A 27,830-nucleotide genomic window follows, 5' to 3' on the forward strand; every position below is an offset into this window, starting at 1 on the left:
ATAACTTGATTATTAACAACTCAAGCCCACCACCAGTAGATATTGTCCGCTTTGGTCCGTCGTCAACCTCACAGTTATAAAACGCGTCTACTAGGGGGAGGTTTCCACACAAAATATTTTGTTTCCCTCTCCAGCTGATGTGAGATCTTACTATTCACCCCTCTTGGGGGCTAGTGTCCTCTCTAGCACACCGCCTAGTGTCTAGCTCTAATACAATTTATAGCACACACAAGTCAATTGAGAAAGAATCATCCCTTATAAGGGTGTAAAAACCTCGCCCTAACAAATGATATAAGAGGCAGACATCAAATGGTTTACTAACAAAGACACTAACACTCAAAATGGTGAACTATGAGATCCTACGTTGGTTGGAAAGGAAACGAAACATTTCTTATAAGAGTGTGAAAACCTCTCCCTAACTGACACGTTTTAAAATCTTATTGTTAAACTATAATAGTCAAATATATAATATTTAAATACAAATTAAGGGCATGAAATATTAAATGAATAAGGTAACAATCACATTCTATCTTGGAATAAGATAAACTATATTAATCATGAAACTTAGAAGAAGGGCAAAGAAAGGGAATTTAGAAGGAAGATGATACATTTATTGAAGGGTATGAAATACAATAATTAAAATAAAAAATAAAAAACAAAGAAATAAGAACATGAGATTCGACAAAATCGCTTCTTACGTCATAATTAGTGGACACAAAGTACAATAAAAACTTCGCCTTTTGTCTTCTTTCCACAATTTTCTTTTTTTCTCGTCATTTTCTTGTTGGGATTATGAGAATTAGTCGGACAATAAATTTTTGAATTCTATATTTTTATCATTTTTTAATAAAATATATTCGATAATATTCGAATAAAGCAAACTTTATTACTATATAAAATTGCGATATTAAAAAAAAATATTATTTTAAGCTATGGTTTCGCGAATAATTTTATACATAAATTAAATATTTTTTATTTTAAATTATTATATAAATAAAAATTCGATGATAATAACTAAAATAGGTTAGGTGTAGAGTAAATGTGGGTCCCATTGATGCCTCCTTTCAACAAAGTTGCCCTTCACGCCTCCTCGAGTACACAAATTCGTACTGCCCACGTGTTGCGCATGTGAAAGAAGTTAAATTTCCATCACTTTTTATTTTAGTTTTTATCGTTGATTTTGTTTAATTCAAAAAATATATTTCTAGAACTTTAAAGTAATCCTATTTAAAAAATATAATAATTGAAATAGACGAAAGGGATTTAATTTATTGATTGACTGATAAATTAATTTGTATTTATAAATAAAATAAAAAAATGTAACTTCCAAATGAGCATCTTACACCTTAGTAAAGAGTTTTATTTTTTTTTCTTTATCATAATAAAATAAAATTACAAATTGAAAAATTGAAAAATTCCCAATAATCAATCACTACATGCATGCATGTATGTATGTACTAATAAATCATGGTAGGCATGGTTCATGAGGTAATGCCACTTGGGGCATTGACTTTTTTAGTCAATCCCATATGAAATTAATTTATTTTAATTCCCTAATTTTCTTGGTTGGGAAAAAATATATATTTAATTCCTTTGGATTTAGATTTAGATTTAAGGTGGCATGCAAAAGCACCTTATTATATAATTACTATATTTATCTTATTTTATTTTTCTCATATTTGAAATTATCAAGAAAGTTAGGAGTTTTTAATATTTATTTTGAGAGTAAAATATTAAAAATATCTATAACAAAAAAATGATGATATTTTTAATAATTTTTTTTATTATTTTTGTATAATTTTAAAGTTTTTTTTCTCCATATTTTTTATTATTAAAGATGGCCCATCTTTTGGAATAAAAGAAGCTTCTTGGTTCCTAATTTTATTGAGAGTTTGAATTGCTTTATGAGATAATAAGACAACCTAGCTTTTATTTTTTACACTAAAGTAACAATAGTAATAATAACAATATTAATAATATTACAACTATACTACATATATATTATCCTAACTTTATTATTTAATTTAGTATTAAAGTTGGACTATTTTTTACAATAAGATGAATAGCCTTTGTCTTAACTTTATTATATTGGGTAAGATAATGAGACGAATATATTGAATCAGTATAATATGACTTATTGAATTATCTTACTGACAGATACACTCCGTTTGACTAATTATTGTTTTGTAATATCAGTGTGGTATACTTAAACGAGAAGGTTCTTGATCAGTTCTTGAATTTTTTTTTGTATAGAAACTGATTTTAAAAATATTTATTGAAGTAAAACAAAATCTTCTTGAAATAACGTATTTCATTGTTTTGGTTTTATTAGGTCCAAATGTATTTGTACTCGAAAAAAGAAAAAAATGGGGGAAAGCCCACATGTATTATTGCAATTATGTGACCATCTAACTATACAAATCTTGGTATGCTTCACTCTCCATATTCCAACTTTAGTTTTGGTATTGCTATTAATATCTTATAAAAATCTTTGTTGGAATATTATTTAATATCTCATGAAAATTATCTTGTATAACTTTTTATTATTATTATTATTATTATTATATGACATGAACTTTGAATTATTTATGGTATACGCATTCAATTCTTATCTATTTTCAATTTGATTTCTAGTCTCTTATTAACGGTTCAATTTTGATAAATGAACATTTTTTTTTAAATTATTATCTAGTCTTGTGTATAAATGCAAACAATATTTGTGAGATTCTATGTCGATTAGAGAGGGGAACGAGTGTCAGCGTCGATGGACCTCGAAGGTGAGTGGATTGTGAGATTCCATATTGGTTGGAGAGTAGAATGAAACATTCTTGACATGGAAACCTCCTCGTGGATTGTGAGATCCCATATTGGTTAGAGAGTAGAACGAAACGTTCTTGACATGAAAACCTCCCCGTAACAGACTAGCAGATATTGTCTTCTTATCGTTCTTATATGTAACGGCCCAAGCCCAAAATGAAAATTACAAAATTAAACTTCATTAATAGAAACCGATAACCAAAAAAAACTTCATTTACACGGTTCTTGTATGTATTGGTCCAACTCCAACCTCTAGTAATATACTATCATCTTTTCACTTTTCCTCTCGGACTTCCCCTCGAGGATTTAAAACATGTTTGATAGGGAAAGGTTTTCCTACCCTTATAAAGTATGTTTCGTTCTACTCCCCAATCAATGTGAGATATCACACTGTACAACTTGAGCTCGTGAAAAATAAGGGAAACAAGCCAGCCACATGAAATTTCCAACTCATAGCTGAAGGGAAGCAAATAAAGAAGAAAGAAAACATTTCCAGCTTCCACTTCTTACCATATCAATGGCTTTACTCGATCGTCACCATTCTCGAACCGTCATCTTTTACTGAAATCATGTCGTTAACATGGAGGACGGATAGTTCCAAGAGGCCTCTCCATTCCTCACCTGCCTTTAAGGTTATAGGCTTTGTAACGGCCTAAGTCCATCTCTAGCAGATATTGTCATTTTTAGACTTTTCCTTTCCGACTTCTTCTAAAAAATTTTAAAACGTGTCTGTTAGAGAGAAGTTTCACGCCTTTATAAAAGTGTTCCGTTCCGTTTCGTTCTCCTCTCCAGCGGAGGTAGGGTCTCACTCTTTAACACTAACCCCAAAATTCGAAACGCTAATCAATTTTATAACAGTAATTCCAAGAAAACGCAAAAAAACACGAAGAAAACGAAACTGAAGAACTGATATATAATTGTTAACAGGGTCAGCTTTGAATTTTGATTTTCCATAAACTGTAGTGGGTGCCACAAATACTGCGCTCATCCATCCATCTTTGGATTTGATTTCCTTCAAATACCTGAATTAACCACCTTTATACATATTTAAAGTCATTGAAAACAATGTGACTGAAATTAAATAATACAAATGTAAATAAAACAGAGAGAAACTAAACTATTTTCTTTAATCCAATCGAACGTATCTATCTTAGTTTTGGTCTCATGGTTGTCACCATGATGTCGTCATCTGTACATGGGTACATTACCTTCAACTAAAAAACAAGAGTAGCATGTGACGTGAGTATATTAAAAAAAATATTGAGTAAGTAATTCCACGATTAGAGTTAGAAAATGCATATGTAAGCAATTATAGACGGACCTATATTTTCATTAAAATCATTTCATGATTTTAAATTATATTTTCTAGTTCGAGTTAAAATTGGACGTGTAGTGATTCTCTACAACGGCCCATGTACACGCACATGGACCCACCAGCTTTCGCATTGATTCGTCCCCGTACCACATCCTACTAGGAGAGGTCCCGCTCTGATACCGCCTAAGATTCAGATTAGGATTGAAAACCATACATGTGATATATGTTGAGGATTGTTGAGAGTGAGTCTAATTTAAGGAATGATCATGAGTTTATAAGTAAAGGAATACAAAGCAAAGCCACGAGACCTTATACTCAAGGTGGATATCATGTCATTGTGGAAAGTAAAGTCGTGATTCCTAACAAAGAACACTGGTATTAATTCAGTTATTTATTTATTTTTTTTATTTTTTATTTTAAAGATATATTACTGAATTTTGTTAAAGCTTATTTATTTATTTATTTATTTTTGTGAAAAATGTATTTTTTAAAATTAATTTATACTTTTGTTTTTGTTTTGGGGTTTTTGTCTTCCAAATCCACAGCTTCGCCTTCCCGAGTTGCCGTCTTTTCTTCACGATTCTTCTCCCGGAGCAAAGTTCAGTGCTTTTCGTCTCCTCCATTCTCCTTGCCCTGGAAGCTTCCAAATCCGTAATCAGAACACAACCGACACTTCTCCTATTCACCGTCCCCATCATCCTCAGATCCTCATCCACAATCTCGCCCGCCAAGCCTCCGACGAGGTACTCTTTCTCCCCTCTTCATCTTCTTAAGTTGTAGCACTCAGTTATGATACGGCTAGAAGTTGCTTAACCAATCATCTTCTGGAAAAATTTGATGGTTTCTTTCTGCTATTCGATGCTCTCTGAGGCCATTTGTAATGTTGTGTTCCTTTAGGTTTGAACTACATTTATAGCCGGTCTTCCTGAAGCTGCAAAAGAGAGAGCTACAGAATCTTCTCAGATGGTTCCTTGTTTTCGAAGCTTCGCAAGTTGATTATAAAGGTGAAAAGCCTATGGGTTTTGCTCTCTTCTCCAACGCCCAGCTTGCTATTGCTGCGAAAGTTGCCCTTCAGGTTCATATCTTTGCCCCGCTGTTTTGTTTATTGATTTCATGAATTCTCAATGTTGAACTGTTGGTTGCTTTGGTCAAAATAAAAGGGAGTAAAACAAAACACACACAACACGGTGACTGTAATTGTCAGGGATATATGGAGAATCAGAGGAAATAGGGCACAAGAGACTAGAGTAGAGGAACCCCTTGAATTTTGAAATAGTGAAGGATCCAATGCCTACATGCATTGGAGGAGCCCTAGGTCCAACAAAATTCACACCATATGAATCGAACGCTAAGGCCATCAACCATAAAGCAATGAATCGATGATTGAGACTAGCTTCATAGAATTTTTTTGAGTAAATTTGCGGTCTAGGCTGAACTTAATTGAACACAGAGTTCATCCAATAGTTTAAATGACAATTTCTCACATGAATAAATAAAAATGGAAACAAACATGTATAAAATTATGATTGGGAAATTTTCAAACAAAATTGAGACTCAAATCGTAATCACCACCTTAAGTAACATTGTCAACCGACTTGTGAGAACATGCTAACCCGAATCGTCCATTCTTTTCTTGGTTAGAAGGCTTCAATGGATGCCAAATTTTTTGTCCCCTACATAACCAAGGAATTGGAAGAGTATATAGTGTACTTGGAGCTCTGCGGCTACCTCAAATTTCAATGAACATGAACGAGATGATTGGACATTGAAAGAGAAGAAACAAAAAAGGAGAAAAAGAAAGGTTGGTTCTAGTTGTAGAGAATTTCAACTGAGATGGAGGAAGAAATAGTAGGGCACCAAAATTGAATCAAGCGAAATAGACAGAGAAGGAAGGGTATATTGATTTAGGAAACACCATTGAACTATTATCCAACCGATTCCTTCGTATTGTGTGAATTTTGTCAGACCTAGGGCTCCTCCAATGCATTTAGGAATTGGCTCCTTCACTTGTTTAAAACTCAAAGGCTACTTTGGTCCTCTTGTCCCACGATGCTCTTCTGATTCTCCATCCATCTGTGTCGGCATTTACAGTTACTGACAAGATAGGATGTGACCAGGTTGGTTCTTGGAAAAACTGGGTGAATATAGCCAAATTATTTTTGGTCCAAGAAAAATTTAGAATTTACAACCTAATTAAAAATCAGCCATCCAAAAGAGAAATAATCTACCCAACCCCACAAACAAAACCATTTTACCAAAACTGACCAACACCGAAAATATTTCTAGTTTTGGAATTGTATGAAACCAATCTGACTGAAAAGAGCCTCGATCCTTGTAGCTCATTTCATCAATTTTGGATTGATTGAAAATATAGCTAGTCTCATACTCTAAAGTGCTTGTTCCTTGTTTACCTGAACTACACCAAATTTTCTTTTTTCTCTTTTAGGGAATGTATGCTGGTCTCCGAAGAACTTTTACCAGTTCTCGAAGGCATATTTCCTTGCCAAATTTTGTGACTACTGATGAGGTTGTTAAGTTGATCCCTGCTTCATCAAGATGTATACTAGGTAACACCTTTTACAAAATATTTCTTTGCCTTCATATGAAGCTTTGGAATTTGGTTCCGATAATTGTGCTCAAGTGACCATTTCCATTTCAAATGTTGACTGCAGAATTCCCTATTGGTTCAGCGTGTCTTGGGTTCAATTACTATATGGCTTCTACAGTTAAACATCCAAGACGGTAATGCAATCATCTCATTCTCTATTTCCTTTTGGGTTGTCTAGTAATATCACCTACTTGCTGCTGCTATTATAATTTCTTAACAGTTGGTGAAGTTACCAATGTAATTTTACACCAGGAAATATTTAGTTATAGGGAGAAGATGCCTAGACCGATTCGTGCATATGCACTTAAAGGAAGAATTTTAAGATGGTGGTTTGCAGTGCATCTTATGGTTCTTCCTTTCTTTATTTTTTTTTTCCTTCAAAAAGATTGTTTAGGTACTTCCATTCAAGTGCTGAATTATTGGCTAGGAGAGGACATGATCAGGAATTTGGTTTGAAGACTCAAAAGAGAGAAAAGTTTGTAAAAAGGGAAGGCAGGAATCAGCCACCAGTTGAAGCTCCATATGTTCCTCCAAAGCCAAAAAGCACTATGAGATCTGTTCCAGATAAAACAATTGAGATATTCGATGGCATGACAATTGTCGAACTTGCTAAACGTACTGGCGAGTCAATATCCAGATTGCAGGATATTCTCGTAAATGTTGGTGAAAAGATTAACTCAGAGTTTGATCTGCTCAGCATTGACATTGCAGAGCTGGTTGCCATGGTATGTCTGCTTTATAGATAATTATCATATGCTTAGAAATATCCAATTAGCTTAAGCATCTGTCAAACAACTTAGTTAAGAACTTTTAAGCATAAGTAACCAGTATTAATAAGAATCTCTATTCAATTATATACATTGTGGTTACGTGGTCAGTTATTTCTGTCTATTTTCGCTGGCTAATGCATTTCAAACTCTTATGAGCATTTATAGGGTATATTCCAGATAAATGCATGAGGTAATTACTTTATGGAGAAGGTTCTTCTCATAAGTCTATTATGGTGTATAGGCATTGCCATGCACTCTTTCTTCCTCCTTTAGATGCAGTGTTCGATCCCCCCTCCCTTAAAATTTTTCTGTTCAAACAAAATTATCATGGTGTATGATGTGGGGCACTTGTGTAATTAACAATTATCTCTCAGGCAGTTAGGCCAATCTCCACCTGTTTGTGGTGTAATTAGGTCATGGTTCAAAGTTTCTGTATTGGTTATCGATTTCAAGTGTTCTGATACAAACACGATTTTCTGACTCAAATCAAGATCATGCAATCGGGAATAAGATGGATTGAAGGCTTAAAAGATTATCAACAAAAATCAAAATATTAAGAAAATAAGAAATTTATGTATATGAAGATTTTGTCACAAAATTTGTGAAAAGTACTAATTTGATTGTGGTGTACTCACTAACTAATGCACAAAAGACCAATCATCGTAAACCAATTAAGTTTATATTATAACGGCTTAATTTACAATACCTATAGTAGATCTTTAATATTTCATACATACTGTGGTTACTCTTCATTGTCAAGCAAATGAAGGACGATGAATTGCTAGTGTGATTACCAACTAGGCAGCTTATTCAGTAGTAGTGTTTACTTATTATTTCATTCTTTCAGGAAGTTGGAGTGAACATTAAGAGATTACACTCTAGTGAAGGTTCTGAAATTCTACCTCGACCTGCAGTTGTGACAGTTATGGGTCATGTTGATCATGGAAAAACTTCTCTTTTAGATGCACTACGCCAGACATCAGTGGCAGCTAGAGAAGCTGGGGGTATAACTCAGCACCTGGGTGCGTTTGTTGTGAGCATGCCTTCAGGTGCTTCAATCACTTTCCTTGACACCCCAGGTCATGCTGCATTTAGTGCTATGCGAGCAAGAGGTGCAGCAGTTACTGATATAGTTGTCCTGGTCGTGGCTGCTGATGATGGGGTGATGCCTCAAACTCTGGAAGCTATGGCACATGCTAAATCAGCAAATGTGCCTATCGTGCTTGCTATTAATAAATGTGACAAGCCTGCTGCTGATCCAGAGAGAGTCAAACTACAGCTTGCCTCAGAGGGTTTGTTGCTTGAGGAGATGGGAGGAGATGTTCAAGTTGTTTGTGTGTCAGCATTGAAGAAAACAGGGTTAGACAGCTTGGAGGAAGCATTGTTACTCCAGGCTGAAATGATGGATTTGAAAGCTCGTATTGACGGACCAGCTCAAGCATATGTAGTGGAGGCAAGGCTTGACAAAGGTCGAGGTCCTTTGGCTACTACAATAGTGAAGGCAGGGACCTTAGAAAGTGGTCAGTATGTGGTTGTGGGCTGTGAGTGGGGCAGAATAAGGGCTATTAGGGATATTTTGGGGAAATTGACAGACCGAGCAGGGCCTGCAATGCCTGTTGAGATTGAAGGATTAAAGGGGCTTCCTATGGCAGGTGATGACATTATTGTTGTAGAGTCTGAGGAGCGTGCACGAATGCTCAGTGCAGGAAGGAAAAGGAAATTTGAGATTGATAGGCTGAAGAAACTGAACGAGGGGAAGTCTGATGCTGAAGAACAATCTGAGGAAGAGGTAATTGAGAGGGTTGAATTACCAATAATAGTAAAAGCTGATGTTCAGGGTACTGTGCAAGCAGTTACGGATGCATTGAAGAGTTTAAACAGTCCTCAGGTACTCCCCCCACCCCACCCACCCACAATTTTTGCTTTCATTTGCCGTCTGAAACCTTAACCATGAGCTCTCGTTTCTTGTTCAAATAGTACTTTATCTGGTTTATCCAACGTACTGAAGTTTGCTATTTTTTAATTCTTTATCCATTCATTGTGATCGCTAAATGCTAAAATAGTATCTTTGACGACCAGTTTGATTTATTAATTATTACTTTACGTAACTGCATATTATTTTGACTTGCGACCTACTTTTAGACATTAACTTCAACATCGTCCGAATCCACCTGGAACCAATAACTGCTACTTGAGAGAAATTAGAGTGATTATCTATCTAACACATGGTTGGTTGTCTCATTTTCCTCAATCTTCTCTGTACTTGAGCAGTTGTGCATCATGTTTTTTTTATTTCAATCCAGGTTTTTGTAAATATTGTCCATGTTGGCGTTGGCCCAGTGTCACAGTCTGATGTGGACTTAGCTCAAGCGTGTGGTGCATATATAGTAGGTTTCAATGTGAAGAATCCCCCAAGCTCTCTCAGTCAGACAGCTACTCAAGCTGGTATACAGGTATTTGCTGCTATTCAATCTCATATATCCCCATGAAGTTCGTTGCCATCTTCTAGACCATACGAAACAATGAAAATTGGTTTTTCTTTAATGGCTTAGATAATTCTACATCGTGTAATTTATCACCTCTTGGAAGACATTGGGAATCTGATCGTTGACAAAGCACCTGGGACTTGCGAGACAGAGATTGCTGGGGAGGCTGAGGTGCTGAACATTTTTGAGCTAAAAGGAAGGAGCAAGTCAAAGGGACCTGATGTTAAAATTGCTGGATGTCGTGTGATTGACGGTTGCTTCTCAAGATCGTCAACCATGAGGCTTCTACGAAGCGGGGAAGTCTTGTTCGAAGGATCATGTGCATCTCTTAAGCGGGAAAAACAGGACGTCGATGCAGTGAAGAAGGGAAATGAGTGTGGACTCGTGATAAACGACTGGGATAATTTCGAGATTGGAGACGTCGTTCAGTGCTTGAAGCAAGTAGTAAGGAAGCCGAAGTTCATTTCATCCGAGAGCGGTGCTGTTAGAATCGAGTGCTGAAGCAGCTCGCAGCTCGCAGCTCCCTCCCTTTTCGAATCTGTTATGGCTGCTGCATGATGCATTTTAGAGACTCATCCCTTGGATGTTGAAAATCAAGGTTAGTAAATTTTGGGAGTGGAAAAAACTCCATGAGAGTTGTGACACAGATAACTCATTATATGTAGTAGAATCGAGGAAGAAGATAATACGATAATTATTGTACCAAGCAATAGAAGGAAACACATTTTAGGATCTACTAATAACGTCGATGTGACAACATTTTTGAAAACTTTATTTAGTTATCATTTCATATGATGAATGTTCTACTAAGTATGCTTTTCTTCCTGAACTATGGCTGTGTTCTTAGATCTGTGAATTAAATTAATTCTTCGATGGCTTCAAAGGACAAACTGGGAGACCATCTACAATTTGCTTTCTTATTAGGTTACCAAATCCAAATTCTCCTTGAATTAAAATAATAAAATATGAATAATATATGGTAACTAGAATTTGATGATATGTATTTTTTTAAATGAGTTGTATTTCTATATATATATATATATATGTATTTATTTATTACATTCATACATCAATTAGGAATCTAAACCTTAAGGATTAACAAGGGGTTTGAGGGTTTTTCTTTTTTTTTTTTTTTTTTTTTAATTTTAAATTTTAAATTTTCCAAAATAATAATAATGATAATAATAATAAATATTTATATTTAAATCAGGGTATCAGCGACCTTTCACTGCCTCGACGAGTCCGTCACGATATTTTGTTGGCCTTTTTCATCCAATTTATAATTTTAATATTAAATTAAAAACACTTTTTCTTTTCTTTTTGCGTTTAATTGAAATTATTTATCCATCTCCTTCCTCTTCCTTCTCTTCATCGACAGTCGACACAGCGACCTCCATTTCTGACCTCGACGACTCCGTCTCTTTCTACAGTCTCTTCTCTCTATTTCCCAGTCGCCATGGAAGCTTCTGCAGCTATTTCTCGCATAGGCCTTGCTGGCTTGGCTGTTATGGGACAAAATCTTGCCCTCAACATCGCTGAGAAGGGCGTCCCCATTTCCGTTTACAATCGCACCACTTCCAAGGTCGACGAGACTGTAGATCGCGCTCACAATGAAGGTAATCTTCCTCTTTTTGGTCAGTACAATCCTCGCGATTTTGTTCTTTCTATTCAGCGCCCTAGATCGGTTATCATCCTCGTTAAAGCTGGCTTGCCCGTCGATCAGACCATTGCGGCTTTGTCTGACCACTTGGAGCCTGGTGATGCTATCATTGATGGTGGCAATGAGTGGTATGAGAATACTGAGCGTCGGATTGCGCAGGCTTCTGAGCGGGGGATTTTATATCTGGGGATGGGGGTTTCTGGCGGCGAAGATGGTGCTCGTAATGGCCCTTCGTTAATGCCTGGAGGGTCTTTTGAGGCTTATTCTAATGTTGAGGATATTCTGAAGAAGGTGGCTGCTCAAGTCGATGATGGTCCTTGCGTCACTTATATAGGTGAAGGGGGTTCGGGTAATTTTGTTAAGATGGTGCATAATGGTATCGAATATGGTGATATGCAGCTGATTTCGGAGGCCTACGACGTTTTAAAGCACGTTGGTGGGTTGTCCAATTCTGAATTGGCTGACATTTTCTCTGAGTGGAACAGGGGGGAGCTGGAGAGCTTTCTAATTGAGATATCAGCAGATATCTTTAAGGTTAAGGATGACCATGGTGATGGGGAATTGGTTGATAAGATTTTGGACAAGACTGGGATGAAAGGAACTGGGAAATGGACTGTGCAGCAAGCTGCTGAGCTTTCTATTGCGGCGCCGACAATTGCAGCGTCTTTGGATTGTAGATACTTGAGTGGATTGAAGGAGGAGAGGGAAAGTGCAGCTGAGGCGTTGAAAGAAGCAGGATTGAATGATGGCGTGGGGTCAGTGAGGAGTGGGATTGATAAGAAGAAGTTGATTGAAGATGTCAGACAGGCTTTGTATGCCTCCAAGATTTGCAGCTATGCTCAGGGGATGAACTTGCTGAGGGCCAAGAGCATGGAGAAGGGATGGAACTTGAATTTGGGAGAGTTGGCAAGGATTTGGAAAGGTGGATGCATCATAAGAGCTGTGTTCTTGGACAGGATCAAGAAGGCATATCAGCGCAATCCCAACCTTGCAAGCTTGCTGGTGGATCCTGAGTTTGCCAGAGAGATGGTGCAGAGGCAGGCTGCTTGGAGGAGGGTGGTCGGGTTGGCGATATCGGCAGGGATCAGTACGCCAGGGATGTGCGCTAGCCTCGCCTATTTTGACACATACAGGCGCGCTAGGCTGCCTGCCAATCTTGTGCAGGCACAGAGAGACTTGTTCGGGGCTCATACATACGAGCGGGTGGATCGCCCAGGCTCCTTCCACACAGAGTGGACAAAGCTCGCTCGCAAGGCTGATGCTAGTGTTGGCATTCTCAACTGAGCTTGTGTGATGCTGCCTTCCCATATGGTTGGTTTCCCTTCTCTGCTTCAATAGTGTGCAAATTTCCTACTTGATTTTGCATGCCTTTTCAATTGTTGTAGTTGTTTTCTTGTTTGTATCACAATCTAGACAGTCATCCATGCTTCTTAGGGAGTAGATAGTAGATATTTTTTTACTGGCCTCAAGTACTTGCCATGAATAATAACTAATGAGGAAAATAAACGAAAAAAAGAAGAAGATGGAGCTGCAAGCATGGCCATTTGAGTTCTTTTCACATCTCTTTGTAGTTCATAACGATGAATTTCCCTTTTGTTTAATCCGAGTCTTTGAAGCTGGAATGAGAATAATTATAAGTTCTGATTTAGAGCTTGAGTCTGTTGATTATTTCAGTTTGGTGATCTTTGATGAATTAGTGTGTTTGGAATGGTTTTGTAGGTTCCTTTTCCCAAGTTTTTCAAACATCAAGAAAAAATCAAAGGTATTTTTTAGTTAATAAGAGGCACTTCACAATGTGTGAATCAACATGGTCTCTTCTGTCATTTTTATTCTCACTACTTTAGCTTCCTTAATCTTTAGTTTACCAAATTGCTTATAAACTCCACACTCAAATTAACCCATTAAATTCATCTGCTCATCTTGCAAAACTCCCCCACTCGAAATTATAAAATCTTGTGCATCCGAAGACTTATTTGAATTTTCATAAAAGTAACCATTGGTCTTTTCCTTCCGGGTTTCTCCTCAAGATTTTAAAACGCGTCGGTTGGAGAGAAGTTTTCACACGCTTGTGAGGAATGATTAGTTCTCCTCCCCAACTGATGTGGGATCTCACAATTCATCCCTATAGGGGCCAGCGTTCTCGTTAGTACACCAGGCGGTGTCTGGCTATGATACAATTTATAAAAGCCTAAGCTTATCTGGTAGATATTATCCTCTTTGAGATTTCCCTTTTGAGCTCCTCTCAAAGTTTTTAGGACTAATTATATGGGTAAGATATAATTTTTTTTTTTTTTTTGTTAAATGATAAAAAACAACATTTAATTTTGATAGAATTTTTAAAAATAGGGTCTAAATTGTTATCAAATTAAAAATATATAGACTAAATTATTTATTTATATTAAAGTTGAGATATTAAAAATGGTTACTTTAAAAGAAATTCATAGATAGGAAGCAAAAGAAGGTAATTCAAACTTATATCTAAGACCATATAATATAACATATAATATATGTTTGAATTGAAATTTGATTTTAATACAACAACGAAGTTACAAAGTTACATTATAAGTAATTAAAGCTGAGGAAAGAGAGAGATTTCAGAAGCCAAAAAGAAAATGAAGCGAAAAGTTAGAAAGTGAATGAAATTAAGGCTATGGAAAACTTGAATTCTCAAGAACCGGCATTGTTCTTGTCACAGCGGCACTTGGCATTTTGCTGTTGCCAACCCATCTACTCTGTAGAACCAAATCTTCATCAGCTTGTTTCTCCATTATCTGAATCTTCTTCGTCTTCAAAGCTCTGATCGAAACCATGGCCGCATAACCACCCACCACCACCCCACCAGCGCCCAAAACAAACCCAATCACCCACAAATACCACGTCTTCTTCTTCCTCTTCAACTTCGAAACCACTGCAAAATAGCCCTGTTTTTTCGAGTAACAAACGTTGAGGGAGGAGCCCATTTGGGTCAGATGAAACCTACCATTTTCATCAAACTCTGCACACCTTGTGTTCGACGATTTGCCTGAAGGTAATTTCACGTCTGGGAAGTGGATTTCTACTGGATTTTCCATTGTGTTGATGCTCAGTTTTGTGATGTTTTTCGTTTCTATATTTGATGTGGCATTGAAAACCATGAATCCAACTACTGGAGTTTGGAGTGAGAAGCCTGGAATTTCGAAGTAGGAAGAAGACAAATTGCCGAAGTCTTGGTACACAATTACCATTCTTCTAACGTGGGGCACCGGCAAGGTGTTTGATGGAATGCCAATGTGACTGAAATTAGCTCCTTTCTCCCACAGCCTCCGGCTCCTTAGCCTGACAACCGAGACCTCCATACCAGAGAGATTCGCCGGGAGGCTAGCTCGGTACAAGGCGCCCGTATATGGCCTGCGACGAACCAACGTCTTGAAGGCAGTTTCTTGAAGAAATGCATCCATAGAGATAGACTCATTGCCCTGCAAAGTGTAAACAAATGGGCAGAAAGTGAAAGAGATAACCAGGAAGATGAAGTTCCATTTCATGTTGAGGTAAGCAAATTTCCAGGGTGCTTTGAGAACTTCAATTCTGTTAGCTAAACTAGCTATGACTTTATCTTGGTGGGTATCTTTAGAAATTTCATGTCTTTGTGAATGGATGATTTGTGCTTGTAGGAGAGCAAGCATGCTCAAGAAATGGGACCCCAAAAGGGGACAACAGGAAGCTGGAATTATGGATCAAAGGGTCACTTTGGATTTTCTTTTTTTTTCTTTTTACTTTGAAAAAAGTAGAGAACTTTGGGGGTGGGTTACCTTTGATTTCTCTAACTTTATAAAGCAATAAGCTTCTGGTGTAAAGGGAAGGGTAAATTATTCACAACACTTGGATAAAGTTCTGTTGCTTCTAAGGTACCTGAGTATTGCTTGTAATGTTTTATCACTCATAATGGGCTTGGTTTGATTTCTTAATCAGTTCTTAAACAAGCAAAACTTGGGTGTGTAAGTTTACTCTTTTGAAACTGGAAAATTATATGCAACATCAATATCATTACAACCCTATTCTTATTAGGTTCTTTTCTTAAACGCTTTTAAGAACAAAATGGTATCAGAACCAGACATCGAGCATTGTGCTAACGAGAACACTGGCTCCCAAGAGGGTGGATTATGACCTAAATGTGGAAACTTCTCCCTATGATAGATTGTGAGATTCCACAACCATTTACTTCATATTTTAGGTGACCAAGTTGCTGGGTTTAAACTCCATCATATTAAATGTTTCATTTTTTTTCTATTATGCTCCAATATATGCTACACGTCATCCTTCAAATACTAATTTTTAGACTAAATTACCGTATGAACATTGATATCATATTTTAAAAAAATGAAGTTACTTATTGATTTTTTTTTTTCATTTTTTTAATATTGAACCATTGACAATTCTTTTGAAACTATATTCTGAATGCAAAATCATAATTTACAAAATAAAATGAACACGTAAAGATATTCTATAATTATTTAGCCAAGAAATTAAGGACGAAAAGATAAGATATGTCCCTAGCGTTATGAGCAAGAAGCATTATTTTCAAAAAAGAAATCAACGACCAGCATTGATTACTCTCCTAAATTGAAGGAATATTGACATTAAAAAATAGTATACTTTGCTTCCCTTCTTCTTCCATTTCATCATTCATAATAATGATTCCTATAAAAAGGTATCTTATGTTACCTATACCTTGTGGATTATGTAAATTAATCTAACTTTATGATTAAAAAAATAAAAATAAATGTAATTTTTAGCTAGTTTGAAATAATAATGATTTCGAACAAGCAAGACAATACGAACCTACTTGGCAGCTCACACGACTTCTCTTTAATGGAATTATTATAGTTTTAAAATAATAATATATTATTATTTTAATATTTCAAACTAATCATTAATAATTTAATTATACTAAATTATTATAATACTTTTTAAATTTTCATTATTTTAAATATTTAATTACACTTTTATAAACCATTATTCATTATTTTAAATTACTGTTAATAATTAAATTGTAAATCGACTCAGAAAACAATTAAAAAATAATATAAATTAGCAAGGGGAAAAAAATCTACGTACCAATAGCCCAATAAGTCGGCCCATTTGAACTTATGAGGAAGCCCTAGGCCCTTCCATCTTCCTTTCATTCTCACGTCCGGCTGCTTCTACCATCTCGCCGCCGCCTCTCTCCGGTTCCGCGCGAAAATCCCCTTCATCTTCCTCTCACGTGCTTCACGCCGTCTACTTCTCCGTTTCAGCATAGCAGCTCAGCATCGCCGTCGTCCTTCTTCGCCTCTGCAGTCCCCTCATTGCGGTTTTGCACTGATTTTCTACTCTGTTACTGGTAGTCTCCCATCTCAATCTATGCCTTTTTTCTCACTTGAACAACACAAATTAAGGATTTTCTAATGATTCAAAGGAGAGCTTGTTTGATTTTTCTTTTAAAAAAAACCAATAGTCGATTAGCAGCGAAATAAACGCAAATTGGACGTGGTTTGCGTTTGGATGCTCTGATTTGGACAAGAATCAGTCACCAAATTCTCTTTTAATTTTTACCTTGTCGAAGCTATTTTGATTGGTCCATCACCTTCAACCATATTTGTATTGTAGATTTGTAGATTATAGTTGAAGAAGCCAATGAAACTAATTTCTTCTTAAAAACATTGAAATTCTCTCCTATATGGAATGCAATAATCAATTTTACTTTGAACTTATGGAAATTAAACTTGCATGCTAGGTATCTAGTTCATGTGCTTCGTTAAAAGAGTTTTCGATAATGTTCAGAAATATTAAATTTGGTGTCTAGTAGGTCCATAACTTTTAAAAAACGTCAAATATGTCACGGACCTATTACAAAAGATATTGTAATTTAGGTATTTGTTGGACACAAAATTGAAAGTTTAGGGACCTATTAGACATTTTAAAGTTTAAAAACCGAATAAACATAAACCTTAAGGTGAAAGTTTTGTTGCATAACCGTTCAGACATCCCATCTGTGACCTGTTTCTGTTTTCTGTATTTTTCTCTAACTCTGCTCATGGTTTTTTTTTTTAATTGTTATTATTATTATTTTTTTATCACATCTTGATTTCCTGCAAGTGTCAATACTTTATTTGAATACCGGTTCTTTAATTCCTTCGTCTCTCGGCAACAAGTTCCATACTTGAAACATTGATGAAATATTTTCATCAAATATTTGGATGTCTAATATCTTCTTTTAATATCAAGGATTAATATGTGTGAATCCGGTTGCATTGTGTGTTTCTTTTACCTGTTAGTGTTATGTGGGGCATTTATTGACTCACACTTTTTGCTTATGCTTTCGTCCAGGTTGCATCTAGTCCTGTAAGTTTCACTTGGGTGTTCGGAAGTCTCATTTGGTTGCCTCAACTTTGCAATGACTGAAACCACGTGAGCGCTTTTCTTTTTTGTGGAGTTCCTTCATTTTTTCTTCGTATTTGCTTGTTTTTGTGTCTTAATTCTTGAAGGATCTGGTCAACATAAGGGCTTTTAAACTTACTTTTGGCAAATGGCAAATGACGAATGGCAAACTCTTGTCTTCAAAAGGAATTTTGATTATGAATTTTCTGCATAACAGGTCTAGGATCTGTGTGAAGAATTTGCCTAAGCACATAGATGATCATCGCCTTCGTACCTTGTTCTCTGAGAAAGGAGAGATTACAGATGTTAAGCTCATGCGCACCAAGTATTTTTCATACCCTTGTCTTGATTGTTTGAATGTTTCTGCCTTTGGTTGTGTCGTTTTGATCCTTATGAGATAAAAGAATGAATTTGCTTCATATATTTTGGTTACAATATGCTATTTTCTTCTTCATTTTTTATTTTCAAGGGATGGGAAGAGCCGGCAATTTGCTTTCATTGGGTTCCGCACGGAACATGAAGCTCAAGAAGCGATACGATACTTCAACAAATCTTTTCTCAACACCCACAGGATTGCTTGTGAGGTCTGTAGTATATTTTGGCTTTGGCTTAGTTATTATTTTGGTATTTTTCATTATTGGTGTTGTATATTTTCTTTCTTGCTGTGGGAAAATTCTGTTCGTGAACTTTTTCCACCATAGAAATTTGAACTCTACTCTCCAACTGTGCTGTACCGAAACATCAAATGATTGATGATTAGAACCAAGCACAAAATTATTAAAAGTAAAACATAACAAAACATTGTGATATTTTTTGGAAATCAAAGGATTTAATTATACTATTTTCCACTATATATACAAGGGGCTGTTTGTTCATTCATTTGCTTCAAGCGCTCAAATGAAAATGTGGAAAAGTTTAACTATTAGTTGGATTTATAATGTTATAGTTGTAATTAAGGTATGCTCTTAGCAGAATTTAGGAGGACAGTGGAAAACTAGAGGGTTTCAGGATCATGAGAGTTTAAATACCTTAGGTTTGTTGATGGTTCCGTTGGTTTAAGTAAAGATGTTTTTGTTGCCTCTCAATGCCTTTCAATGCTTTGGGAATGTATCAAATTCAGCACAACTGTTTCGACAATTATTGCAAACAAAATGTCATTTAGGTTTTGTGTGGGCATCTGTTTAAAGAGAGACTATGCCACTTTTATTTTTTGGATTACATGTGGTAAAAACTACGATTTGTTGGATGGAGAGAAATAAAAGTCTTTGAAGAGGAACTTTTGTTTTCATGGAATTTTTGGACCTTATTTTGTGTTTTGACTTTTGGGTTGCCTTTGGAGCTCTGTGATGGCTTGGGGGGCACTTTATTTTCCTCTTGTGTACTTAAGCTTCTGTGATGTATATTTCAGTTTCAATTAAAAAACATAAAGAAAATGAGATACAAGGTAGGTTTCATATCTTTGATTGATTTGTATTGCAATGCCAGGTCATTTTGCGAAGTACCTTGATTAAGTATTCTGTACATGAGATCTTAAGTTGGAATCATCGTCTTTGATTTGGTTGAATTTTTTTGCTTGTGTAGTGATAATTTGTTAGAGTGCATAGGTAGAGAAGAAATGTAATGTAAAATCCTTAGGCCGTGAAGATACATATGTTGATTTGATTGTGACTGATCCTGATTTTCGCTTTCCAGATTGCTTGGAAAGTTGGGGATCCAAAAATTCCCCGACCATGGAGTAAACATTCTAAAGAAGAAAAGGGCACTAAAGATAAGACGGAAGTAGAAGATGACAAAAGTATAAGTCTTTTGGGATCTAAAAAAGAGGGAGACAACCTTAAATTGAGTATTCAAGATGATGACCCTAAAATCCAAGAGTTTCTTCAAGTGACACAACCTCGGATTAATTCAAAATTGTGGGCAAATGACACTTTGACGGCTCCAGAAGATGGAAAAAGCAAGGAGAAAGCAAGTAAAATGAAAACGGTGGGTGGAAGAAGAATGGAGTTGGTGAATGTTGATGGAGATAAAGCTGAGGAAACGCAAACTGCACTGCATAAAAACCCTGCTCATGATGATAAAATTTCGGATATGGAATATTTTAAAAGCAGGGTGAAGAAAACATGGTCAGATTCAGAGGCTAGTGATGTTGACAATAGTGACGAGGATGAGTCTATAAAGAAAAAATTGGAGATAAGGGACGTTCCGATGGTAGATTCCAAATTACCACTAAAAACAAAAGCCAAAGAAGAGGGCCATTCCAATCATTGTGATGCAGATATACTCAACCGGGAGAAATCTTCATCAACTCTGGAAGATAAGAAGGATGAAATGCTGGAGAGTGGTCGACTTTTTGTTCGAAATCTGCCATATGCAGCAACGTAACAATACTTTCTGCAATCTACAATTGTTCAACTGTGCCATTTCTTCGTTTTTATTTATAATTTATTCATACCAATTTGTTGCAATTGAAGATTTTTTTGGTTATTTTTTGAACTTTTATCAGCGAAGAAGAGTTAGAAGAGCACTTCCGAAGATATGGCACTGTCTCAGAGGTACATCTTGTAGTCGATAAAGATACAAGGCGTTCTAAAGGCATTGCTTATATCCTTTACACCGTTCCAGAATCTGCAAAAAGGTATTTGTTTGGTGAATGAAATTGTTTTACTAGTTCCATTGTTCCTATTTGTATTTGTTTGTCCTGACATATTGTATTTCTTGTGGCTTTAATGGCCAATCGGGGATATATAGTTAATCTCAATATGCTTAAACTTTCTAAGTGCTGCTAGGTCTCCTCATGAAGACATGCCTTACATGATTGGTTGAATTTAGAAATTTTTGGGGAAATCGAAAATTGAAATTACTAATATTTCGTTGTGATTTTTCTCTTTGTTTTTGCTTTCTTTTGAACTTCAGATTTTAACTTCAAAATAAAGAACAAGAGTATGCTTGGTTTTGTGCCTGATACTTCTTATACATTCTTGAAAAATTGGGCCTATTAAGAAAATTTTTCAATTATATTTTAACTGAAGGGCACTTGAAGAATTGGATAATTCAATTTTCCAAGGGCGATTGTTGCACATCATGCCTGCTCAACTAAGGAAAATATCCGAGAAACCAGAGTAAGTTCTTCAGTGTATGTTTTTTATGCCTGGATTGCACAATTTTGAATGCTATAGTAAATATATTTAGTGGTGAATGTCGCTCACTTTACAGGGAAAATATTTTAGAGGGCCAAAGGTCAAAATCCTTCAAGCAGAAAAGAGAGGAAGAGAGAAAAGCATCTGAAGCTAGTGGCAATACAAAAGCATGGAATAGTTTATTCATGCGCCCTGATACGGTATGACGTAACCTAGTCTGTTACTTCTGTCCACTTGCTTGGATCATTATTTTCTTATGAGAAAAAGTGCAAGATGCATAAGGTGACTAGTGGTTTGCTGTCCGTAAAAAAGCCATTGTATGAGTGAAATAATGTGGCATATTTTCTAAGAATTGTAGAAAGATGATTTAGGGTGTGTTTGAATTACTTTTTATAGTTTAAACTCTTTTCTTAAATTATTTTTAACAAAAATGTTTCTGTATCTTACATTCCTAAAGAATTGCTTTAAAGAACAAAATTGTTTGGTTGTATTACATTCAAGAAGTGACTATTAGTACAAATATGTTATTTTTTTTCTTACTTCATATTCTGAATATATTTTGAGGATAATCAGTCCATCACCTTAAAGTCATTTTTTAATGCTCTATTTCTGAAGTGTTTAATCAAAAATAGGTTTTAAATTAGTTCATTTTTTAAAATACTTTTTATTTGTTAAGATATATATATATATATATATATATATTTTAAAAAAGAACTCTTGATAAACTCAAATCACTCAAAAAAACTACTAAACCCACTTTAAATTAGTAATTTTTCTAAGGGTACTTGCAGAAAAAAGTGTTTTTATGTAAGTATTTTTCTTTCCAAAGCTATTCCAAACACACTGTTACTATGATAACATTGCACGAAATATATGTTTGAGCATAATATGAGATTTTGAGAGAATAATTTCCTAGGTTCAGGCACTTGCCATATGCGATCTTTTATAGTCTAGATGGATTGTCTATCCCCGGGTCTTGTCCAAAATCTCATAAATGACCTTGAAGATTGTTCACAATCTGTTAAGAATGTTTCCTTCCACCTCCGTCTTTATAAAAAATAAATTTCAGTTGTGAGCTTATTGTCAGTCACCTTGATGGCTTTTGTAGGTGGTTGAAAATATTGCTAGAAAATATGGTGTTAGTAAGGGTGAATTACTGGACGGGGAAGCTGATGACCTTGCTGTACGAGTTGCTTTGGGTGAAACTCAAGTAGTTGCAGAGACAAAGAATGCTCTCACAAATGCTGGAGTAAATGTTGCATCTTTAGAGGAATTTGCTTCTGGTAAAGCTGATGGACACAAAAGGAGCAATCATATTCTTCTTGTGAAAAACTTGCCTTATGGTTCTTCTGAAGGAGAACTTGCAAATATGTTCGGGAAATTTGGGAGTTTAGATAAAATCATCCTTCCACCAACAAAGATATTGGCTTTGGTAATTGTTGCTCTCTCTCTGTCTATATAATATATATTACAAGTTAATATATCTTAGGCGTAATGATTGCTCTATAACACATGAGACTAATCTTACAAATAAACAATTTCATCTATGCTATCAATTATGATTTATTCATTGTCGTCTTTTATTAGCTAGACTGATCAAAGCACCTTTCAGTATTGGTGGTGCCTATGAAATCTTTCAAAACTTTACCATGTAACTTAATTTCACCTTTATCTTCTAACCTTCGACTGCTTTTATTTTGAGATACAGGTTATTTTTCTAGAGCCATCTGTAGCTCGCGCTGCCTTTAAAGGTTTGGCATACAAACGTTACAAGTAAGCTCATTCTCTTTCATTATATGTCTGAGAACATCTGTAGTACTTTCTGGTATATGTTTAATGAGTTGTATTTTACCATGCAGACATCATAGTTTAAAGAATATTATGTTACATCTAGCTAAGAACAACTTAATATCGCATCTAACGAAGTTACATAACAAATTTCTTTCCTTGGGAATCAAACAATGGAGATTAGAGATTCTAATTTTGTAACTCTCTAATCAAACATGTTTGGAGCAAATATGTCCACCGTGCAGTGCTGCCTTTATTCTTTGCCTTCACTCTTAGAAAGATAATGTTTTGCTTTAAGGTTTTCAAATTATTTTAATATTTAGGTTAAATTGCAAATTTGGTCCTTATGATTTAGAAAAAATTAGAATTTAGTCTCTATGGTTTTAAAGGTTAGAATTTCGTTCTTATGGTTAGATAAAACCTTGATTAAAGTATAATTATAAGAAAATAAGAAAGAACTACCAGATTCTATCTATATCTAATACTAGACTCTTAAGCATAAGGTAGTTTAAAAGGGAAATCTATATACCGGTAGGGACTTTAGGAGTGCTATGATATCCATTATTTTTCTATATACCAGTAGGGACTTTAGGAGGCTTTTATCAAACCATAGGAACTAGTTCTAACATTTAAAACTAAAGGGACTAGTTTCTAACTTTCTCCAAACCATATGAATTCTAACTTTCTCCAAACCATATGAACTGAAATTGTAATTTTACCTATAATTTGATAGTATAGTCTTACTTCTCTTATTGGTGATGTGAGCATGTCCACCCTTTCTAATAGTGAGGGATATTTTTGCTACTTGAGCGTGTGAAGACATTTTATTCTAACCTTAAATCTCTACCCCACGTGTTTTTGAACTAAAAAATAATAGTTGGGTTTTCCCCCGTGGAAGTAACAGTTCTTTCTTTTTGACATTATATTAGGGATGCTCCATTATATTTGGAATGGGCTCCTGACAACATTCTTAGTCACAATCCAACGCCAGGCAATGTCAAGGACGAGAAAGTTGGTGAAGGTGATGCTAGGAGGGTGATATTAGAGCAGGCAGTGGAAGGAATATCAGATGTTGATTTTGACCCTGACAGGGTTGAGGTTTGTTTTCTGAGTCTTTGTAATAGTTATCCAGTGGAGCAGTACATAGCCGATCATCAACTAGTTTTGTATCTTGCATGTAGCATTCATATATTTTCTTTAATATTTTTAAAACATGGGAGCTTAGTTATCTTGCCTATCCAATCTATTTACTTGCCTTTTGTTCTATTTTCTTCAGTCGCGATCTCTTTTTGTCAAGAACCTCAACTTTAAAACGACTGATGAAAGTTTGAGAAAGCATTTTAGTGAAAACATGAAAGAGGGAAGAATATTGAGTGCCAAGGTAAAATATTATGATCTCAGCAGTTTATTTTGTTGATCTCAAGAAGTTCAAAGTTTTTTAGCTTTATTTCTTGACTGCCAGGTAAAGAAGCATATAAAAAAAGGACAGCATGTCTCGATGGGTTTTGGATTTTTGGAATTTGATTCGGTGGAGACTGCCACAAGGGTCTGCAGTAACTTGCAGGTGATTGCGCTTTCAAGGCAAATTTTTATTTTTATTTACATTGCATATCAGTTTAGGCATAAATTAGATTGCTTAATTTTTTTTCTTTGTATCAGGGAACTGTTTTGGATAGCCATGCCCTCATCTTGCAAATGTGTCATGTCAAGAAGGATGATCAAGGGCAAAGAAAAGTAGATAAGGAAAAGAGTTCGACTAAAATACTTGTAAGAAATGTGGCCTTTGAGGCTACAGGGAAAGATCTAAGACAGCTGTTCAGTCCCTACGGACAGGTGATTGCTTATCTTTGTTGATTAGCTGCGGCTGCCTCTGTTATTTTCATGTTGGGATCTGTCTCATTCAACTTGAAAACATATTTTCACTAATTTGGGTTTCATTATTGCAATTGAAGATGTTTTCATAAACCATGAACCACACACCATAAGCACAATAATATCCGTACAAACCTTCGTATTGTTGCACCTTCATCCATTGGTTCTGAACACAGTTTTTCATATAAAGCACTGATAATCCTCTCGTGAGTTTTGCACAGCTTTTGAGGCGGTGACAAGTGCTTTTAACAAACTAAGAACACTTTTCAACGTTAAAGTAATCCCAGATCAATCTAAATATCTACGGACATTTTTGTTCATGAAAAAGAATTTTGTACCTCTAGTTGGTTATTTACAAAGATTTGATACCTCTTCTTTCATTGAACTATATGGTTATCACTTTGTTTTTGTTAATATTTGCCTTTTTTTTTTCAGATTAAGAGCTTAAGACTGCCAATGAAGTTTGGAAAACATAGAGGCTTTGCATTTGTGGAGTATGTTACAAAGCAGGAGGCGCAAAATGCATTTCAGGCACTTTCAAACACCCACTTGTATGGTCGGCATCTTGTAAGTCTTGAACTCACCTCGTGAATCAACCGCTTTACTTTTTACTTCATGTGGTGCTTCAGTTGCTGCATAGTGTAAACTCCAAACCACGATGCATTTCTTACGAGTTTTCTAATGCAACAAACAGGTTTTAGAGAGAGCAAAGGAAGGCGAGACCTTGGAAGAATTGAGGGCCCGAACAGCTGCTCAGTTCAGCAACGATCACGATAAGTCTCAAAATCCAGTTTTGTCCAAGAAGAGGAAGCAGGTGGATGACTTTGAAGAAGACAGTAAGAAGTTTTTAAGGACTGATTAACCATATTTAAGGTGCATGGTAGTTTAGAAGATTACATGATCATCAATTTTGTTTTTTTTTTGCTTGTTAGTTTGTACCATATCTCGTCTTCCAGTCCCCTTTTGATCTATTATGAAGAGCTGCTTCCCACAGTTTTGTACTGTTTATCATAGGAATTAGTGTAGCATTTTCCTCTGTTGTCCTTTGTATAACAGTTCATTTGATTTGTATAACAATCTTGTCATTCTACCTTCAATATTCATTTTCTTTTCTTTCATCAGATTATGAGTTTAGTAATGTAAGTGTAATAAATTTGAATTTTGTGGCTCTTAACCGAGGATGTTTGGATTTTTCAAAACTTCATAGACATATTTATGAACTTGTCAGCGTGTTCTTGTGCCGATTTTCTTCTTCTAGAACAACAACTCTATTATCATCCAAGTTTGAATACGAATGTTGATTTGGCTCTATAATTGAAGTAGATTCTGAGAATCATAAGGTGAAGCGAGTTGGTGTTGTAAAATTTTGTGATATGATCCCAAATCACCACCTTTGTGGCTTTAGCTGATAGCTTTAGTCTTCAACAAAATAATAATAAAAAGATTAATAATAATAACAAAGATCATGTGGACCCCATATTGTATTTTTCCAATAAATACATATTTGAAATACAAAGAATTAATTAGTGTATTAAACAATATTGGAGGTCTATTTTCATTCCATATCAATTAAATAAATACCGTGTAAATTCAAAAGGTTCATACATTTGATTTGAAGGTTGGGTTCGAGTTCAGAATTTAGGTTAATTCTAATGAATTTGAAAGGAAATAATCATCTTTTTATTCTAAAATATAAATCAATTATATGGCAAAAAGAAAAGGATAAAGATTTGGCATTTTTCTAAAAAAGAACTTTAACTATGTTTTTCTCAAACACATATAATTTTTTTCTTTTTTGCTAGATTCCAATTTATTCTAGAAAAAATACTTTAAAATAAACACTTTTTAAGAATTAAGCATCATGATGATAATGCTAAAAGGGGTTGAATTTTAAACCACTATTATTGAGAATATTGAATAGTAATTTTAAGGGTTGTTAACTTATCCTTCCACTAATATAATTATGAGGCTCGTTTTAAACCACTTTTATGTATAAAATATGGGGTCAGTATTTCACAAAATGGGTAGCAAAAGGATGTATAATTATGATACTCAAGACTATGCTTCTGATATCTACTAGCACTTGGTGATAGTGCATGGAAGAAATGTAAGCATATATAATCCATATATAGTGGAGGAAATAGCATAATGATTCTAATTTCACCAACCTTATAATATATATAGTGCATGAAATAGTGTTACTAACTTTTGTTTCGTTACAAGATTCAGCTAGTAAGCATATGACGCGACACATGTTGATATGAAATTTCATCGACAAGCTACTATTGAGATCCATTATGTTGATTTCGTATACTTGGTTGAACATCAAGAACAACAATTAGTAGAGAATGGATTCAATGCCTTTTCTTTATTGAAAAAGAAGAGTTTAATTTCAATTAGATTCTTCACCAAACACGTGGACAAATAACTTGCAATATCAAATTTCCAGCTACATCAGCTCACTGTATACTTTATTAATTACCAATAGAATTGATATAAAGAAATTATAGTTTTTTATTTTATTTTATTTTTTTTATCGAGTGGCTCATAACGTTTAACAATTCTGACATTCTTTTGTAATCTTCGATACGTGAGATCTCACCTAGCAGACACGTTTTAAAAACCTTGAGAAGAAGCCTGAAAGGGAAAACCCAAAGAGGACAATATCTGCTAGCAGTGGACTTGAGTTGTTACAAATGGTATCAGAGCTAGTCACCGGGCAGTGTGCTAGTGAGGACGCTAAGTCCTCAAGGGGGTAGATTGTGAGATCTCACATTGGTTGGAAATGGGAACGAAACATTCTTATAAGGGCGTGGAAACCTTCCCTTACAGACACATTTTAAAACCGTGAGGTTGACAACGATATGTAACGAACCAAAGCGAACAATATTTGTTTAGAGGTGGACTTGGGTTGTTACACAATATACCATAGATGTTGAGAGTGCAACTAAAATCGAACGTAAAGCAATAAAAACTTACGT

The 27,830-nt window shown here is 35.3% G+C and overlaps 4 protein-coding genes across 6 annotated transcripts; 3 read left to right on the top strand and 1 right to left on the bottom strand.

Annotated features, from left to right (window-relative positions):
- Window positions 1-4,642: 4,642 nt before the first annotated feature.
- Window positions 4,643-10,788, top strand: LOC111802748 (Translation initiation factor 2, small GTP-binding protein). 2 transcript variants are annotated; one of them, XM_023687235.2, is made up of 8 exons: window positions 4,643-4,875; window positions 5,030-5,207; window positions 6,579-6,699; window positions 6,805-6,874; window positions 7,126-7,465; window positions 8,358-9,398; window positions 9,814-9,963; window positions 10,063-10,788. In XM_023687235.2, exons 2-8 carry the CDS (start codon window positions 5,148-5,150, stop codon window positions 10,495-10,497), a joined length of 2,217 nt encoding a protein of 738 aa, XP_023543003.1. In that variant the 5' UTR covers window positions 4,643-4,875; window positions 5,030-5,147; the 3' UTR covers window positions 10,498-10,788. The 2 variants fall into 2 exon arrangements, with proteins under 2 accessions (XP_023543003.1, XP_086973860.1); XM_087117734.1 differs by having other exon boundaries at window positions 6,823-6,874.
- A 530-nt stretch (window positions 10,789-11,318) lies between these two features.
- On the top strand, window positions 11,319-13,304 carry LOC111789166 (6-phosphogluconate dehydrogenase, decarboxylating 3, chloroplastic). Its single transcript, XM_023669830.2, has one exon. It carries the CDS (start codon window positions 11,453-11,455, stop codon window positions 12,938-12,940), a length of 1,488 nt encoding a protein of 495 aa, XP_023525598.2. The 5' UTR covers window positions 11,319-11,452; the 3' UTR covers window positions 12,941-13,304.
- A 907-nt stretch (window positions 13,305-14,211) lies between these two features.
- LOC147793777 (uncharacterized) lies at window positions 14,212-15,300 on the bottom strand. The gene has a single exon (XM_087123643.1). The coding sequence runs from the start codon at window positions 15,175-15,177 to the stop codon at window positions 14,305-14,307; it is 873 nt and encodes a 290-aa protein (XP_086979769.1). The 5' UTR covers window positions 15,178-15,300; the 3' UTR covers window positions 14,212-14,304.
- Window positions 15,301-16,805: 1,505 nt separating this feature from the next.
- Window positions 16,806-25,970, top strand: LOC111789175 (uncharacterized). Of its 2 annotated transcripts, none has more exons than XM_023669840.2 (16): window positions 16,806-17,015; window positions 18,002-18,082; window positions 18,270-18,377; window positions 18,522-18,636; window positions 19,745-20,430; window positions 20,556-20,687; window positions 21,082-21,171; window positions 21,242-21,389; window positions 22,298-22,621; window positions 22,898-22,962; window positions 23,907-24,075; window positions 24,254-24,358; window positions 24,440-24,541; window positions 24,637-24,810; window positions 25,285-25,416; window positions 25,544-25,970. In XM_023669840.2, the coding sequence occupies exons 2-16, from the start codon at window positions 18,069-18,071 to the stop codon at window positions 25,709-25,711; spliced, it is 2,532 nt and encodes an 843-aa protein (XP_023525608.2). In that variant the 5' UTR covers window positions 16,806-17,015; window positions 18,002-18,068; the 3' UTR covers window positions 25,712-25,970. The 2 variants fall into 2 exon arrangements, with proteins under 2 accessions (XP_023525608.2, XP_023525617.2); XM_023669849.2 differs by having other exon boundaries at window positions 16,807-17,015; window positions 21,266-21,389.
- Window positions 25,971-27,830: the final 1,860 nt, after the last annotated feature.

Source organism: Cucurbita pepo, chromosome 1 (genome assembly GCF_057944985.1).
Source record: "Cucurbita pepo subsp. pepo isolate OVF chromosome 1, ASM5794498v1, whole genome shotgun sequence".
In the NCBI taxonomy this organism is placed as follows: domain Eukaryota; kingdom Viridiplantae; phylum Streptophyta; class Magnoliopsida; order Cucurbitales; family Cucurbitaceae; genus Cucurbita; species Cucurbita pepo.

Excerpts from the sequence above, each read along its gene's own strand:
- LOC111789166 (XM_023669830.2), top strand. The coding sequence starts at position 11,453 with ATGGAAGCTTCTGCAGCTATTTCTCGCATAGGCCTTGCTGGCTTGGCT.
- LOC111789175 (XM_023669840.2), top strand. Across the intron at positions 21,390-22,297 it reads TATTCATGCGCCCTGATACG|GTGGTTGAAAATATTGCTAG; the intron begins GTATGACGTAAC and ends TGGCTTTTGTAG. Across the intron at positions 22,963-23,906 it reads TTGGCATACAAACGTTACAA|GGATGCTCCATTATATTTGG; the intron begins GTAAGCTCATTC and ends ACATTATATTAG.
- LOC147793777 (XM_087123643.1), bottom strand. The coding sequence starts at position 15,177 with ATGAAATGGAACTTCATCTTCCTGGTTATCTCTTTCACTTTCTGCCCA.
- LOC111802748 (XM_023687235.2), top strand. The coding sequence starts at position 5,148 with ATGGGTTTTGCTCTCTTCTCCAACGCCCAGCTTGCTATTGCTGCGAAA. Across the intron at positions 5,208-6,578 it reads CTGCGAAAGTTGCCCTTCAG|GGAATGTATGCTGGTCTCCG; the intron begins GTTCATATCTTT and ends TTTCTCTTTTAG. Across the intron at positions 6,700-6,804 it reads TTCATCAAGATGTATACTAG|AATTCCCTATTGGTTCAGCG; the intron begins GTAACACCTTTT and ends TGTTGACTGCAG.